General features: G+C 39.9%; 1 protein-coding gene across 1 annotated transcript; it reads right to left on the reverse strand.

Moving 5' to 3' along the window:
- Positions 1 to 2724: 2724 nt before the first annotated feature.
- oaz2a (ornithine decarboxylase antizyme 2a) lies at positions 2725 to 16985 on the reverse strand. Its single transcript, XM_038705846.1, is given in 6 exon segments — positions 2725 to 4981; positions 6330 to 6415; positions 6778 to 6950; positions 8738 to 8818; positions 8820 to 8886; positions 16776 to 16985. Coding segments are annotated over 6 exon segments (648 nt in total). The 5' UTR covers positions 16886 to 16985; the 3' UTR covers positions 2725 to 4850.
- Positions 16986 to 17428: the final 443 nt, after the last annotated feature.

Below are 17428 nucleotides of genomic sequence, written 5' to 3' on the forward strand. Positions count from 1 at the left end.
GATTCTATAGGTTACTTCTACATAGAGGTTGTCAGTCTGTCTGTAATGAAACAAAATGAAGATAATCTCAATCTTTGGTTACCTAACAAATCTTAGGAAGTTTCCAATTGCCACAAGTAGCCAAATAAATCAGTTTGTGCAGGTTTAAAGACTATCTACATGGAGGTTCAATGTTGCCTCTTTACAGTTGATGAAGCAATCTCACGTCCAGGTCCATTTAGTGGCTGTTCTGGAGCTTTCAATCATATAACATGATCTCTATCAGCAGGTGGATGTTGCCATGGTTTAGATTTCCCTGATCAAAAGCTCCAGAACAGCCATTAAATCTAACAAATCGGTTAAATATGAACTCAGTTCACATGGACAAGCCTAAGGAGGATGATAAAGCACAGACAATGGAGTTGTGATAAACTCAGTGTCTTTACGCTTATTGTATACACAGGCATAGCCACCATCACTGTTTTGTTTTTTTCATGATAATCGTCATAGAAATGTCAGTGTCGTTTATCATCACTTCTGGCTTTTGTCTCATCATTGCCATTGTACACAGATATACAACCTAAAAGATCATCTGTAAGATACATGTACCTTCGCAGAGAGCTGTACTTTATAACCTCACTCAATTATCAATACTCAATTATTATATATAAGTTCATTTTGACCTTGGAAACTGCAGTTAATGGTAACTTATTAATTCAACCACAAGGGCCATTTAGTAGCTGTTCTGGGACTATCCATCACATCACATGATCATTGCAACTTTTAACCCAACATAAGTGAATGAGAAGCCCTTGAAGTTCTCTGAAATAAGGGAAATTTTAATAAAAGGCCCATCTGCTTATGAAGATTATGTGATATTATCCTAAGATCCCAAAAATAGCTACTAAATGGACCTTATGGTTAGATTATTTTGTTGACTGTTATAACCAAGGACAAGAATAAACTTTAAATCTCAAATGTTAACATGGACAAGAGGTCCTTGAAATGCTCCGGAAAATTGTATTCGGTGACAACTGGGCCGACTCCATCTCCTGATGAAGATCATGTTATATGAGTGAAAGCTGCTGAACAGCTCCTAAATATTGTCAGATTATTTTGTCAACTGCTGTTTCTGAGGTCAAGAATAAACTTTAAATTTTTTACTTTTATGGCAATATTTATGACAAATTTTTTAAACTGCTCAGAGAGGGGAAAAATCCTCTGCTGATGCAGATAATGTGACACGATCCAAAACAGCTACTAAATGGACCTTGTGGACACCGTGAGATAATACAGAGTATAAAACGCAGAAAAGTAGGTTTTCATTCAAGCACATTCCGTTTGATCTGAGCTTCAGTGAGGTCTGCCGCATTGTAAGTCTTTAGAGGGGATTAGCTACTGACCGGCCGGTTTTAACTCTGCTTAACAGTTGCTGGAAACTGAGACCGTGAGGACTAACATATGTGGTTTCTGAGAAATGCCATGCTGTGAGTGCAGCTGATGCGGTAACCGCTCATCAGCCTCAATCTGAGGTGCGTTTATATAAAGTCAACACAAGATTAAGGCCAGGAGGGAACAATCCGCATCTTGTATTTTAGTCCAGGAGATTAATGACAGTGTGAATGCCTGACTTCAGATGTCACTGCTGGTGGTGGAAGGAAGCAGGAGCACTTGTCTCCAACAGCATTCAGAAAGGTGAATTTATTTTTCAGGATCCCTAGCGGTGAAATATCAACACTAAGAGGGAATTTCCCAGACTGTGTAGAATTAAATTTGTGGCTTTGGAGGTGCTGCCACCACAGCTGCCACTGCCCTGAGGTGCATAACACAGCAACACTGGATGAAATATAAAAGAGATATATAGTATTTTAGAAAACACATTGAGTAGAAAATGCAACTGAACTGAAAACCCAACATTTCAGACAACAAAGACAGTTTTAACCACTAGCAGCTCTATGGACCATTGTTTTGCATTGTATGAGTGGGTTCCTGTTTTGCTTGCACTGAGTGCATGTACGCTGGTGATGAGATACACATTGCTGCGGCTGGTTTCATGCTATCCTGATGACCCACAGTGGTGATGGCAACACACAAAGTGGCGTTTGTTACACAATATGGTCATAAACTGTGAATGTAAACATAACTTTTGTTTCTTTACAAGAAAACTCCACAGAGCCCCTTTAATGTTGTGTTAATGCACCTTAGGGCCACTGTTACTGCATGTCTGAACACAGACTGGGTGACCCTTTCTCCTTCAGCAGGAGACAACAAAGGTTTTATAACAGGTTGCTGCTATATTAGCGATGCCGATATATAGCACAGTTGAGTCTATCCTGGCCCAGCACTGAAAATAGATCTCTAGATCAACTAACTTGGGTGAGCTGTGAGCTGAGCTGGTTGGAGATTAGCGCCTGAGTCAGCAATCGTCTGAAACAGAGCTTCCCACATCTACTGTTCCTGAAAAACACACTTTCATTTCCTGCCTCATCATTGTCACTTTTAAAATCTCACATCAGCCATCGGCCCAGTTGGCTGCCATGGCATCCTGCTTGTATAATTGTAGTTATTTTAAGGTCTCCATTATGGTTTCCCAGTTTTAAAACATGGCTATATATCATGCTTATTTCAGAAGCAAATGAGTAAAAAGTTGTTGTACTCAAAAACAGCAACAAGAAAACGTGATAACTATACACACCCTAAATCCAAATCTATCAAGAGGGGGAAAAAAACAACAGAAAACACCAGTTTAGATAACAAGTTTTATTGTTTTTTACCCAAGGCAAAAATTTCCAGAGTATACAAGTGTGGATTGTCATTGAATGGTTTGCTTACTATGTCACTGAGAACAAAAACTAAATCCCTAAGCTATCACAGTAAACATTTGAGAAATATACATACATAAAAATATACCTCTGAGAAAATTCATATATTGACATTTCCTAACAGCTTATAGTCACGGCTCAATCAGTAGCAACGAAAGACTCGTATGATCTGAACACATGCAGAAGAAAAAGGCCCCCACCCCATCCCGACACCAACATGGAAGAGACTACTATCATGTTTCTGCGAGGTGTTGCAGGTAGTATGGCTGGCATGGGGAATGTAGGTTAATATTGCTTTACATACCATACTAGGTTTATAAGGAGCTGAATTTTGAAAAGCAAGATTATTTCAATTATCATGTTACAGACAGAATGGATTCTTTGGCGTTTTGTTCAGAGTAAGTCACAAAACTAGAAAAAAAAAAAAAAAAACCTGCACAGGATGCCGCCTGCGTTTTTACTAAATTGCATATACGGTAATCGCCTGAACTGCTCCTGTCGTACCCCTACATTGAGCTCTTTTCCTCATATAGCACAGGTCTGAATCTGCATGGGATGAAATATGAAAAGTGGACACATTCTTCAATAAGACTCAAGAGTAAAAAATATTAACATTGCACTCTCCTCTTTAGGCACAAAAAGCCTTGTTTCAACTGGTGCGGGACAGTACTACTAATGATGCTACAGGCCGAATGAAGCCTCACTAGCCCCGCTTGTGCCGCTCATGTATTACCATTATTCCACTTATTATTCCATTTTATATTTTCATACAAAATAACCTGTTTGTGTGGTACAGAACAAGCAAGGACATAATGCAATTTCTGGCAACATGGATAGGAAAAATCTTTATCATGAGACAGACACAACATTAAGTCTAAACAACCTTCTGGGTTAGGGTTAGTCACAAAAAAAAAAAAAAAAAAACAGATGCATGCATGAGAGGCACAAACTGGGGCTAAAACGTCACTAGAGTCAAATGTCATGTGTACATTTTAATGCAAAGTAACAGTAAGTGGAGCTTCTCTTTAAACCTGTCCATCTTACACCAACAATTATTCAGCTTATGATCTTTGTTTCTGCGTGAGACGTACAAAACGAAACAACAGTGAGGCCGTCCTCTCTAGCCTGTCAATAACTCACACCGTCAGCTTGACACGCTGATTATTACGCAGAGGAGGAGAGAAGGTGTTTGCCTCAGCGAGCTGACAGCTTCCCTGCTGCGATTCAACATGCAGGCTGATTCTTAGTTTTGACACGTCAGGAGAGACTAATACTAAAATTCCACTTTTGTGGCTAGATTGTTTTGGGCAGATGAGAGCTAAAAAATTAAAAACCCCAGAGTAAGTGACGTGCTGGAATGATGTCTTAACATGTATCAGGAAGAAGTGTAAAGAAATGTTTACATGTGCTTTAATGTTAAATGTAACACAGCAGGCTTCCACCCATCTATATTAGAAAGCAAAACAACATTTTATTGATCATATCATACCCATAATTCCCTCTTTTTACCCCTAACACCGCTTGTATGGTATACAGCACACAAAGACAAACCAAAGTCTTTTTCCTTATAAGAGGTCAAAGCTGTCAGGAGATATGCTAAATTTTAATGTAAAAAAACCATCTCCTTCTCCTGATTGTCTCGTTGATGGCAGCACAAACAAATAATGTGGCCAAGAGACAAATACATAAGCAGGAAAAATACAAAAAAAGCCAAAATCCAACGATGCATGTGATGAGTTGGTTTGCCACTCCCCGTTTCTCCAATCTGCAGTTATCCTCTAGGAAGGGGAAGGGGGAGGTGGGGGTGTATATGTCTTATGGAAATCCTACCACTCCAAAACACCCCCTTAAATCACAAGTCTATAAAAAAAAAAAAAAAAAGAAGAAGGTGCACAACCCTCCCATTCAGAGATGAAGATGATTTTTGGAAGGGACGTTTGTGTCACAGCAAGAAGGCGTATGGGGGAGGGAGGGAAGGGAGAGGGGAAGGGTGGGGGATGGAGGAGGGGGAAGGGTGGGAGAGGGAGGTGTCAGGAGATGGTGTGGCTGTCACTCCTCGTCTGAGCTGCTGTTGTCCAGAGAGTAAACCATGAAGGCCAGATCAGGCCGGGCCGGTACCATTGGGTTCCCCGGCTTCACCATCTCAAAGCCCATGTAGTGAAACGTCTTGATGATGGACACTAGAGGGGAAACAAGAAGAGTGTCAGATGCTCCACTGAAGTCACCTGAGTGTCCTGTCTGAAGCCTCATGTTAATTAGTTTTGGCAATTTTATTAATAAATTTTTTTGTTGATATTGTTCTTTTGTTGCATAAATTCTCAGGAAATTATTACTTTTTAAAAATAAAAAGTTTAGTGCAACTTTTCCGGCAAATAGACTTATTCACTTTATTTCCCAGAGTAAGATGAGAAGATTAATCTCATGTCTGTGCAATACATACAGAGGTGCAGTCAGAACGTAGTTAGCCTAGCTTAGCTTAAAGACTGAAAACAGGGAAAAGGCTAACCTGCCTTCAAACACCTTTAAGGCCACATCCACACTACGATGTTTGTTTTTAAAACAATCTCCATCCACACCAGCGTTTTAGCTACGTTTCAGAGTTGATCTCTGTCTATATTAAAACGACCATCCACGTACACTGGCCATGCATGTGCCGGTTTAAACAAGAAGCAGATTGTCTTCTCCACAATTGCAGAAGATTTGGCGAAAGAAGAAACTAGTGCTACTCCAGACAAACCCCAGAGTAAGTGACGTGCATAACCACACCAGAGATTTTACACACAACATGGGAGTACAAGGCAACTGTGGCAGCGGACAACAGACTAGGAGTCGTCGCAAAGAAAATACAGCAACATGCACAGCACAAGTGTGTTATTTGCATAGAACAAAATATTTTTAACAACAATACCAAAACAAAAACACTGTCAGTAAAATTGTGTTGTTGTTGTTTTATTGTGTTGTATGACGTATAAGACCCAATCAGAAAGCCAAACATCATGGTTTTTTAAGTCCTCCATTTTGGCCTGTCCACACTAGTGAGCTACCCTGGAGTTTTACAAGGAAAACGGAGTCAGTAGCATTTTCAAACTCTGTTTTAGGTCTTCAGATTCGCAGATTTAGTCTGGACGGGAGGTGCAAACGTAGCAAAAGGTCTGCGTTTTAAAACGAAAAATGTAGTAGTGTGAATGTAGCCTAAAGCTCCCTTATTAACACATCGCATCTTGCATGTTTGTATCTTTGTACAATGTGTTAAGTAGTGATGTAGTTAACTCCTGCTTCCTGTCATTAGGCTCACGTATGCTCACATCCTGAGTCCTACTTATTAAACAGAGACCCAACAACAAAGTTTTGCCTCAGGGCCCCGTAACTGGTTAATCCATCTATACACACTGAGAACAAATCTTAACTACTGACCGAGTACAGAGTCTACGGTCTTTATGTTTTCAAATCTATTTTAAAAGAGTTGTAAGAAGCAAACTCTGCTCCTAAAAACAAACAGAAGTATTTAAAAATAACAAGAGCTCTTACATCGATCCTCTCTGCTTTTATGGAACCACAGGAACACATAGTTTACTTTGAGCTTCTCTTCCGCAAACTCGAGCAGAGCAGTTAGCCTGAGGATGACATGAACAGAGAAAGAGAGAGAGTCAGTTGGTGAACAAGGAGAGAGGGGATGACGCACAAAGATTTTTTTTCTCTTTACATAAGAGCTGCAACTTTACATAATAATGCAGTGGCAGCTGCAAAGCTGTCTGCTCAACTGACTGGCCCTGTGCCCACAGCAGGCAAGGTTACTCTGCCCTGGCATCGATTACAGCCGAACAGAAAGACAGGCAATGAAAACAGAAACTTGTTAGCATCCATTTTGATTTGGGGCACAGTGATGGCTTAAAACAGGATAACAGCCTCTCGTGTACAATTTCGTGTGCAGACTTGACAGGGCTATTTCAAGTAAATGCTCTTAACACATCCTCACCCCTCTTTGCTTCCCTCCACCAGCGCCCCAGCAGGGATCTCCAGGAAGAGACTGTCCTCTGATAGCGCAGTATCCCAGAAGGCCGAGCGGCGCTCACTTAGCTGGTAGTGGAAGCGGAGAAGAGAGGGGTTCCCACCCACAGGAGATGCCTGTGTCACTGTTAACTTCTCATCCTGGATTATTACAGGTGGGACATGAAAAGAAACAAAGATTTGGTTTATCATTTCTATTTTATTGTTCAGCATTAATGGTGAAGATTCATTTTAAAACTGGAAAAAGCTTTGGCTGGAGCAAATAAGGGTCTGGAGACAAATTACCTAAATAATAACATAATTTGACCATACAAATTTGAGCTAAATTCACATACACGCTGGAAAAGTTTGAATTATGGATGAAAGTTGTGCATTTTATCTCTTTCTCAACGGATCACATCTCAAACCACAGATATGTTTTACCCTTTTACATCATCAGAACACCATAACAATGCAGTTAATATAGACTTAATTGTTGTCTAATGTGTTAAAACTATCAAGTCTCCAAACTTGGGAGTGATAGCAGTTTAAAAATGTTGAGTGTTTACATTTGAATCAGAGATTGTATCCTTGTTGTCCCCGACCACACCACTGGGAACTTTAAACAAGGCCAAATCACATATCAAAAGAATAAAAATGCATGAAGAAAGCTTTCTACAGTACTGTTTTGTACTGTGAGCATGTCTAACATAAAACGTTGATACGGTTATCATAGATGATCATTTCAATGTGTAGCCTGTTTGTTTGGTACATATATTTTACTCTCTGCAGCAGTACATGTATTTATAGCTGTCTAATAATAAGGGTGATTTGATTGCTGAAAAATTGCTCTGCATTTACTTAATAAATACTGAGCAGCGCTGTAAGTCATTCTGGTTCAGGTGACGTACATTTAACTGTCATGTAAATGTGCATAAATACTAAAGCAGACGTGTAAATCAGGTTTTACTGTGCTACATAATTACACACTTACAGTCTTTGTGAATCTATGCAAGAGTTTGTGTTCTGAGTTGGGACCATATTTGACACACTGGTAACGTTACACAAGGTTTATTTTCCTCGCTGAGGACAGACTGAGGATGTTAATATGACAGTTGGGACTGATCTGTCTGATCCTAAATCGCTAATCCCCAGGGACAGTCAGTCACATGTCTGGGGTACAACCTGACATGCGTGCAGACACGCAAACATACAGAGTAGAGAGGACAGAGCAGTGTGTGTGTGTGTATAGATGTTTCCGAAATACAGAAATCTTTAATGTTACTCTGACTTCTGATGTTCTGTCAGGTGTTCTTTTAAGTGCTACATGAATAAGCTTGTTACTTTATATCATAAAAGGTTAAGCCCCGCCAAGAGGAAGCTAGGTGAATGGATGAATGAATGCATTAAATCCACTGCAGGTGCAGATGATGAGATTAAAGGATTTTTAAGCTTCAACAAAAGCGACTACGCAAAATGAGGGTACTACTCATTAATAAGGTGTCTGTGTTGAGTCAGAGTGGACCCTGAGGGATGAAGCACTTAATTATTAAGTGCTCACATCAAAAAAGAACAACATGGGGTGACCCCCCAATCATTAACCTTGAAACGCATTTAGCTTTTATAAAATGTATTTTATCTCAATTTAAAAAGCTTTAATACCAATCTGGGACAAAGACTTGTATTATCAAAATGTCTTTGAATAACTCGCAGTTTAAATGGAAAGTGTGACGTGTGTGTACGTCACATTAACAGGAGGAGCCAGTGTTGTTGCTGTTTAGCACCGCAATTGAGGTGAGATTTATGCACAGTTTTATGGTAAGCAACAATTTGCATTATGGGTTCAGGTGCTGCACGGTTATAGGTTTGTCTGATGTGCAGAGGTCAGCAGCTTTACAAATGTTGGACTACAGTTCTCCGTGTTGCTGTGTGAAGTCGAGGACGGTCACCTTGTGTAGTAGCACGCCGAGAGAGTGATCCCTGACAGTCCCTCGCCCACCCGGGATCTTCAGTTGTGGGTGAGGGGCATCAGGAGCACCACAGAGGCCCTGGAGACTGAGGGATGGAGCTGGGCAGCCGAGACCCCGCTAACCAGGAACTGGAAGGAGAAAGGATAGACCCGTTAATGTTTCTAGATTCTTCTCAAAAATGAACATTAAAGCCAGCTCAAAATCCCAAAGCTCTCGCAACACTTAGTACTGATCACTGCAATGATAACACAGTGGTGACAACACTGACTAGATAAATTATATGTTTATGTGTGGAACTAATAAATTCGCTCTCAATGCACACAGAATCAAAATCTCTGACGAGAGAATATATTGTAGATTCTGTTTAAAAAGGAAATAGGCCTCTGGATGTCCTGGATTATACTGACTGTGCATTTCCTAACAAGCTTGAATGAAGCGCTGTACTCATTGTGACACACACGGCAAGCTTGCCAAACTAAACTGTTGGTGTTGGCTGCTTCCAAAACTGTCTGAGTTCATCCGGTGTTTCAATATTAGGTCAAAGTCACTGAAGCGACCTGTTCAAGCTAATTTCTTCTTCACTTATATTATATTCTAATTTTAATAGCTGGTGGAAGAAGCCGTCTCCCTTTCAGGTGTGCCAGAACCGCTAGGAGTGCTGTGTAGAAAAATGCAGTGGTTCTCAAACTTTCTCACTTCAAGGACCCCCTAAACTGACACAAATTAGACCTTGGACCCCCATCTGATAGGAATGTTGCTTTTAGATGTTTTATTACAGATAGTGTATGAAACCCATGACCAAAATGGTCATTGTTACCTATGGATTGAAATATAGTAAAAAATAACCTGTTCTCCTTTTTCTGGGAACTCCCTAAGGCCCCGGAACTACTGTTCTAGAGACTTAAGAAAACGTCTTTGTTTGCTACATATCCCTGAAAAAGTACCATGTGTAAACAATGCACAATTAAAAATATATAAATATATATTTTAAAAACTTGTGTGTTTAATAGAAAACTCCACAGGGCATCTTTAACTCAGAGAGAACTGAAAGTAAAACACATGATGACTAATCCTGCTCTGCTACTGATGTAAACCTCTCAGCTTGTTGCCTCACCCACACAATCCCCATTTTAACTTCATTAGGCATGTCCCTGTAATTAGCAAGTATCCAGCACCCGAGGGAATATGTCCCACCTCTGTAGCATAGAGAACAACCAGAGGGATTTAACATGATCGCACTGTTGGATCTGCAGGTTTCCAACTGTTCCCAACATCTATTTAAACAAAGGACAAGTGTACAAACTGTATGATTTTATCACTGTGGCACATTATTGTAATTTCTGCCTGTGACTGAAGTTTCTAATCAGAATAAGTAGCACACTTTAACTGCAACCTGCTTTAAACCTGAGACTCTGGTCCAGTAAGTGAAGTCTGGATGGCTATATATAGATTTCTCCAACCCCATGACCAGAGTTCAAACAAATTCAAATCATAATGCACAAACAAAAAACAAAGCATGTGATGTGGACAAGCTCTGCAAGTTATTGAATTTCTCCTACCAAGTTTCAGTACTCCGGAAAATCCATCACAGGCCGTTTGTTTGTGACGAGCCTACGACAGGCAAAATTAAAGCCTATGATTTATAACAGCATTCAAAGAGTTCCCTGATGGGTTGTGCATGTGGTGGAAAGCATATAAACAAGCACATGATCTGTAAACACCTCTCCAAATAGACTGCAAGGCTTTCGGCGGACACACATCTTCTGCGTTTCAAGTTACAAGCCAGACATGATGGCAGACAGCCGACTTCGCCAGACGGGCCTGAGCACGGGGGCTGGGCATACTTCTGTCACATTTTGGCCTTTTAGATGAGCTGATAACCTCTCCACAGCCTCCCTCAGTTTTATCCCACAGAGATTCCTGCACCTTTATTGAAACCTGACACGTTACACTTTCTTCGGGCTGAAAGTGCACCACGTCGACCTGTTTGTGAGTGACTGTAGGTATATGGGAGGCATGTGCCACAGAAAAACATCAGCTACATGCAGAGGGAGCAACTGTGCCACAGTTTCTCCCCACAGGCCACACAGGTAACCTGTGCGACCTGATCTGCAACTACGAGCCAAGAGAGAACAAAGCTTATTATACCGGGCCTCTTCACATCGCAGCAGCAACTGCACAGACCCTTTCTCCATCTTATCACTTCCTTGGTTCATAACTATGACGAGGCAACATATGAAGTCTGTCATAAAAACTCTGTCCTGCTCTCCCTGACCATGATTTCGTCTTTCAATAACAGCTTATTTATGATATTTTTTGGTGTAGGGTAAATGTAGGGCTGGTTACTGTAATTTTGGAGCTTATTTTACTACTTCACATACTGCAGTGGTAGAAGTAGCCTATTATTCTGATCCTTTACTCTGGTGAAAGTAGTAGAGCTGCAACAATAAGTTGATTAATTGATCGAAAGGAAACTCAAAAAATGGTAGAATGTGTTCATTCGTAGCAACATGCTTCAAACAAATTAGGGGTAGTATTTACTAATTACATGGATGATGACCCTGTTTAAGATTGTGTACAGTTAGAAACATGTAATAAACTCTGCAAGGTCCTTAAAAATGTATAGCAAACTTTCCAATTTCCAAACTTCCAATCTTGCCTCATCTGGTAACAGTAATGCCAGGTGGTTACAAAAGGTGAACCTGCTGAAACTCTGAGAGCTGCTTAAAATAACACTGCTGTTTTATAATGTCATAAAATGACCCTTTATATGTTTATCTGTTCTAATAAGCAACACAGTGATTCTTTTGGCGGGTCTTTAAAAAAACTTTAATGTAGTTTTAATCTATAACAATGCATCTGATTTCATAAACTAATCACTGGTTGTGTCTGTAAAATACTATACAATTATATAAGTAAACTAACTGCAGCTGTTAGAAGGGGAAAAAATGCTTTTTACTCTTAATCTGAGATGTAGTGATTAGAAGTATCAAAAAAAAAATATATATTTTCCTTTTTTTTTACCAGCCGTAAAACGTGAGTGTGTGGCACGTTCACTTCGGCTACAGCATTGTGAGACGAGCTAGATGCTCAAGTTGCAGCCTAATAATCTCAGGGTTTGTGTATTGTGCTCGCTGCTTCAGAGAAAATAGAGTTCCTGTTCCTTGTTTACAGTATAAACAAGGAACATAATGTCTCACTATTAGTTACTATCCTTCATCAGCAGAGTGGACCGCTAGTTATCAGGTTACATACTTTACTACTCTCCAAAAGGTTTAAAATGAAGCCTGGCTACATGTTACCAGCTATGAGCCAGGCTAAATTAGTCCAGTGAGCTCCCTACTACAGTTCAGGGACAAACATTTGGAAAGGGTTACACAGGTAAAGCTAGCATATTCACAGTCATTTGAGTGTAAAGCGCTTTCACTTTCTTTGTGTGTGTGAAGAATGGTCCAATATGGTCCCAGTGACTTTAACATAGTATTTTTGCTTGAAATGCCCATCCCTACTTTGGCATGACGTGAATGTTGGCAATGCACAGTCTACACCGCCTACAGCATTTCTTAATTTATTCCCCTGACACAAAATTGACACAGACTGTATCGAGGACAGTTAGGACACAGACGGAGGACGAGATCAGCACACTCGCCAAGATGTCAAGACCTGCTTCTCATTTTCCATCTTCCCTTTCAGTGACACGGACACAAGAGCCTGTCCTTGATGGAAATGCCAGCTTGTTTTGAAAGCCAACACTTTCGTCCTCTGACATTTCAGCCAGACTCCAAGCAACCCCTCCCCGTACTCCCATCCCATGATGCCACTCCAGCTGGAGAGCGCTGGCCTTTAGCTCCCCCCCCCAAACAGGTCACAAGGTCACACTAAAAACAGAATTTAGGTTAGGTTTTTAAAGAAGGTTGACTGCGCACCAACATGAATGCCAAGTGCACTGTAGAGCTTGTATTAATATGCTGGTGAGGATCATCTGTGTGTTGCAGTGAGATTCAAAGATGCCAAATGCGTCATTGTCTGATTCTGCCAGGAGGTGTGAGGGCATGTGAGGGTATGCAAGAGAAACATTTTCTTCTTTCTAAGGGTGAACGCTTCCACTGCCAGTCTGCTCTTCCTGAGCTGTGAGTTGTTTTGAGAACCGATTCAGGTGAATTGTTTGAGGGGATGAACGGCCCGGTTTGGCCAGCTGCTGAGGCAGAGTTTAGCCACCAGCCAAGAAACACACAACTCAACCAAAACAGGAAGCGCTCTGGTAGGTCCTCCAAAACGACTGAAACACACCAAACCAACTTCTAACACTATAATTACCAGGTCAGTAATGGAAAAAAAGACTCAGCTTAAACACAGACTGTCAACATAAACAAGCTTTTTTGCCCCAAAAAAAGACCTGTGGTGAAAATGATTTAGGTTGGAGACATTAAACATTACTGTGTGCTGGAAAGTAAACAGTAGAGTCCTCAGACCTCCTCCGACCCTTGGAAATTTGGCAGAGCAGCGTGGCGGAAAAATGTCAAGACAGAAACAGGAAAGGAACACGTGCTCTGAAACCTGAGTGTGGATGGACGAACCCTTGTCAAAACCTGTTGCTCTGACCCCTGGACCCAAACTGTGGCTGGTACGGATGTCAGACACACAGAAAACAAAAAACAACTAAACTAGTCTAAACAAACAGACCAGTACAGTGCAGGAAAGTGTTAAAGCAAATAAATGTTCCTTTTGTTACGCTGGAACTCTGGGAGGTCTTTAGGAGAGTAGAAGTAGTATTGCTTTGTAGAGAAATATTGTAAAAACAGAACCCATGACAATCATAAACCCACCAAACTGTGAAAACAGGCAGAGTTTAATAAACCAGTGGCAACAATAAATAACAGTGCAACACCAAACTGACGGATGAGCCCTGAAAGCAACGTTATAATTCACCATCTTATTAACGCATCATTTGAGCCTGCACAGAAATTGCCTGTTGTGAAAACACTAGCTTTGGCAGGAAACAATGCCATTATGCCAACCTATTTATCCAACAGCAGAAAGGGTGTGTCTGGGACCAAACTATCTGTGGTGGCATTGGGCGGTGAACCACGTTAACCATCTTACCATGGTGTATTTCAGCTGATGACATCAGCAGTTTCCAACAAGCGTACTTAATCAAAAACACTTGGGAGAGAAACCGAAAATTATAAACTTTCTGTCCATTTCAGAACATGCAAAGTGATGCAAGTGACGTGTCCGGTCTGTGAACGTTCTGCCAACTTTAACAATCCCCTCACATGAGATAACATCATTACATATCAAAGTTGAAAATTCTTTGTCACCTTCTGATTAAGTCAAATTTATTAGCGTTGACACAATCACTTAATCAATTAGACTATCAACAGAAAATTTACTACTACTTAAGAATTTTTTTAAGCACTATTATGCAGTAATTTATCTTAAAATAACAGCTTCAAAGTCATGTTTATGGTACACTGACTTGTATTAGGGTCACCTGGTATTGCACCAACACTGGAATCCCAGGCAGGAAACCTTACGACGGCGACGAAACGCTTTACGACACCATGTCACAACACCACCATTTTTCAGGAAGCTCACTATGAGAAGAATCTAGCTCTGTATTCTCAAAATGGATATTATGGTAGAGGCTGTGAAGAGACAGAAGAAGTTGTTATAGGAAGAAAAAATAGAATAATAAAGTAAATCTTGTACTGACTTTTGCTCGTTGGCGTGAGCTAAATGAAAGGAGGGGCACCAAACTGCTTTCAAATGACAAAAAAAATGTACAGGCTTCAGCTTCTCGTCATTATAATCATCATTTGCAGCTCTAAAATTAACCTTTTCTACATGCAAAGAGCCTCAAGATTTTTTTTGCCAGTGAGCAGGCATTTTCTTTCAGTGCAATGTGTTTATTTCAAGCCTGTAAGGATAATGCTAAAGGTCTGTATCCTCATCTGCAGTCAACTATAATAGCTGATGTTGAAAACTACAGATGTCAAATTGGTTGGCACAGTTAATGTTTTGGTTTCGTTACGGAAAATTCAACAGCTGTCTGATCTACAATCTTCCAGCAGCCACAGCAACCACTGAAGAGATCAGTTAGCCAGTCACTTAAAGGAGCACTTAGTTAAACTCAGGTAAGATAATCCAGCGGTTTCTGACTGAAACCACCCTCATACTCCACAAAAAACACACACACTAAAGTGGAGTGGAGGGGGTTATGTAACCAGGCTGATGTAGGCCAGTTGATGCCTTTAGCTGACAGGGCCATAACAGTCAGAGCTAATATAGTCGCTGGCTCACAGTATCAATGGACCTCTCCCTCTCTCTGCGTGTCAGATGATGAAGCCCACACAAAAAAACAAGGCTTATGCCTCCGATTTTGAACGGAGAAAGACAATGAAAACACAGGCTACAATTTATGCGTGCTACTCCTCATAAAATGATTTATCTTAAGTTCTACCATACTACCAGTTCTCACATAAAAAATTACCTATTGCATAATGAAAGCCATATTACTACTACAGCGGTAGAAAATACAACACAGTAGTATATGGTTACTGTAAAGTCACTGCTGGGTTGCACACTGTCATAAAAGGTCAGACAAAGTGAAGTAAGGTAATAATGTGCTAATACCTTGTTCAATACATTAAGTACACTGGCAGAGAAGCCTAACCTTAAGCAAAACTGCAAGTAGGGCAGAAACTAACTATTTTTCAATTAGTCTGTTGATTATTTTTTCAATTTATCATCAAAATGCCAGAAGGTAGTGAAAATGCCTCTCACAATTCCCCAGAGCCCAATCTGAGTAATAAACTTGTTGGGCAGATACATTGGACGAATTTAGGTTGTCACAGGTTTATCAATATCAACATTTATGTTGGCTGATAAGTTGGAGTTGCGGTACAGAAATGCCAAAGACATGTTTGAGGTAGTTTAGGAACAGCATCTTCATTAGCACTATTACTTACTTACTATTAGTTAGTCAGCCAACAGTCTAAACCTCACATTTATGAAGCTGGAGTGTATTTTCTCCTGTAATTCTTGATGGCTGAAACAATGTGCTGATTAATAGATAAGTTGATCAATATTAATTGCCAATTTTGATAGTCAATTCATTAATTCAGTTATTCATCAAGCAAAAATGTATAATGTTTGCCTTTTCCAGTTTCTTGAATGTAAGGATCTGCAACTTTTCTCTTTTTAATATCTTTATAAGTGAAATAAAATGTAATATCATTGGGTTTTAGACTGCTGACTAAACCATACAACCAGTGTGTGGAAGCTACATGGAGCTGTGTGAACTTTTAATGGCCGTTTCTTATTACTTGAAGCCATTTCACAGACTACACGATTTAAATTAATTATTCAATTAAATTACATTCTGACGGATTAATCGATAGTTGTTGTTTGAAACCCTATTTTTTTTTACTGTAAACAACTTGCAAACACTTGAGGAATAAAGTTACGAACTTGGGATTTAAACAAGAAAATGCGGTGTAATGGGGACTTAAATAATAAAAATCAAACCATTTGCAGTGTGGTCTGGAGACCATGCAACCCGCCACACCCACCACTAAGATAAGTAATAGAAAATTTCACTTTGCACAGCCATTATGTTTAAGGATCTTTTTTCAGGTGTTCACTCAGAGAAAAACATCGTTTGGAGCATCACTCTGGGTGCAACATCCAAACATGTAAAAAAAAAAAAAAAGTCAATAACTGTTAAATATGTTTGTGTCAGTCTGCAAACAGAACGAGCAGGTCATGTCATGTTTGTTTACAGCGCCCTTTCGGTCAGTCTGCTAATTTCTCGAATATTCGCACTTGTTTTCCTGTCGTTTTTTTACGAGCAAACTAGCTAAAAGTAAAGTCAAACTATTTTTATAAGCCCAAAGCTATAATATTTTACCTCATACCGACTGAAACACGAATCCGAGACTACGGTGGACAAGTGACAAGGACAAAAAGTGTTTTAAATGTTTCTAGAAGAATATTATATTCAGCATCCTCCTACCTTTCCTCTGTGTTCAGCATGATAGCTTCGAGGAAACACGGATCTTTAGGTCCTTTTTGACAACTAAAACAATTACTATTCGATAAACACTCCACTGAAAAGTTAACCATCCGTGAATTAAGACAAAACCTTGTTGCAGTTAAAGTCTCGTGTTTGTTGAGACAAGTTCACCTTCCCGAGCTCCACAGCAGCAAAATCTGCAATCTGCGGCACCACCACGGGGGTATTTATAGCTGCAGCAAGGCATCATGGGTAATCCACCACAGGAAATGGGAGGTTTTTTTCACTGACAAAAAACTGTTAAAACTCACAAATAAAAATATAATGTGACAATAATAATTACCGTATATTATTTATCACGTCATGACCCTTTGCTATAAGTTTACTGTAACTGTATCACAAGGATAGTTTTAAAGAAATTACTGTAATATTGCTAAAACAAAAATCATGTTGTAGCTACTTAAATGTGTATTTTGTGATAGGCTCCTTTATCAGTCCTCAAGGCTACATTTCAGAGGGAAATTATATACTGGATACCTGTTTTATGGCTGTATATTTGTTTTGTCATTGATGAGGTAGGCTAATTAAATTTATTACTTTAAGGTAAAAATAGGTACAAGCCCTGCAGTCATAATTGTATATACAGTATGTAT

Source organism: Micropterus salmoides, unplaced genomic scaffold (assembly GCF_014851395.1).
Source record: "Micropterus salmoides isolate LMB-PRFRI ecotype aquatic unplaced genomic scaffold, ASM1485139v1 Ms_hic_scaffold_8, whole genome shotgun sequence".
Lineage (NCBI taxonomy): Eukaryota > Metazoa > Chordata > Actinopteri > Centrarchiformes > Centrarchidae > Micropterus > Micropterus salmoides.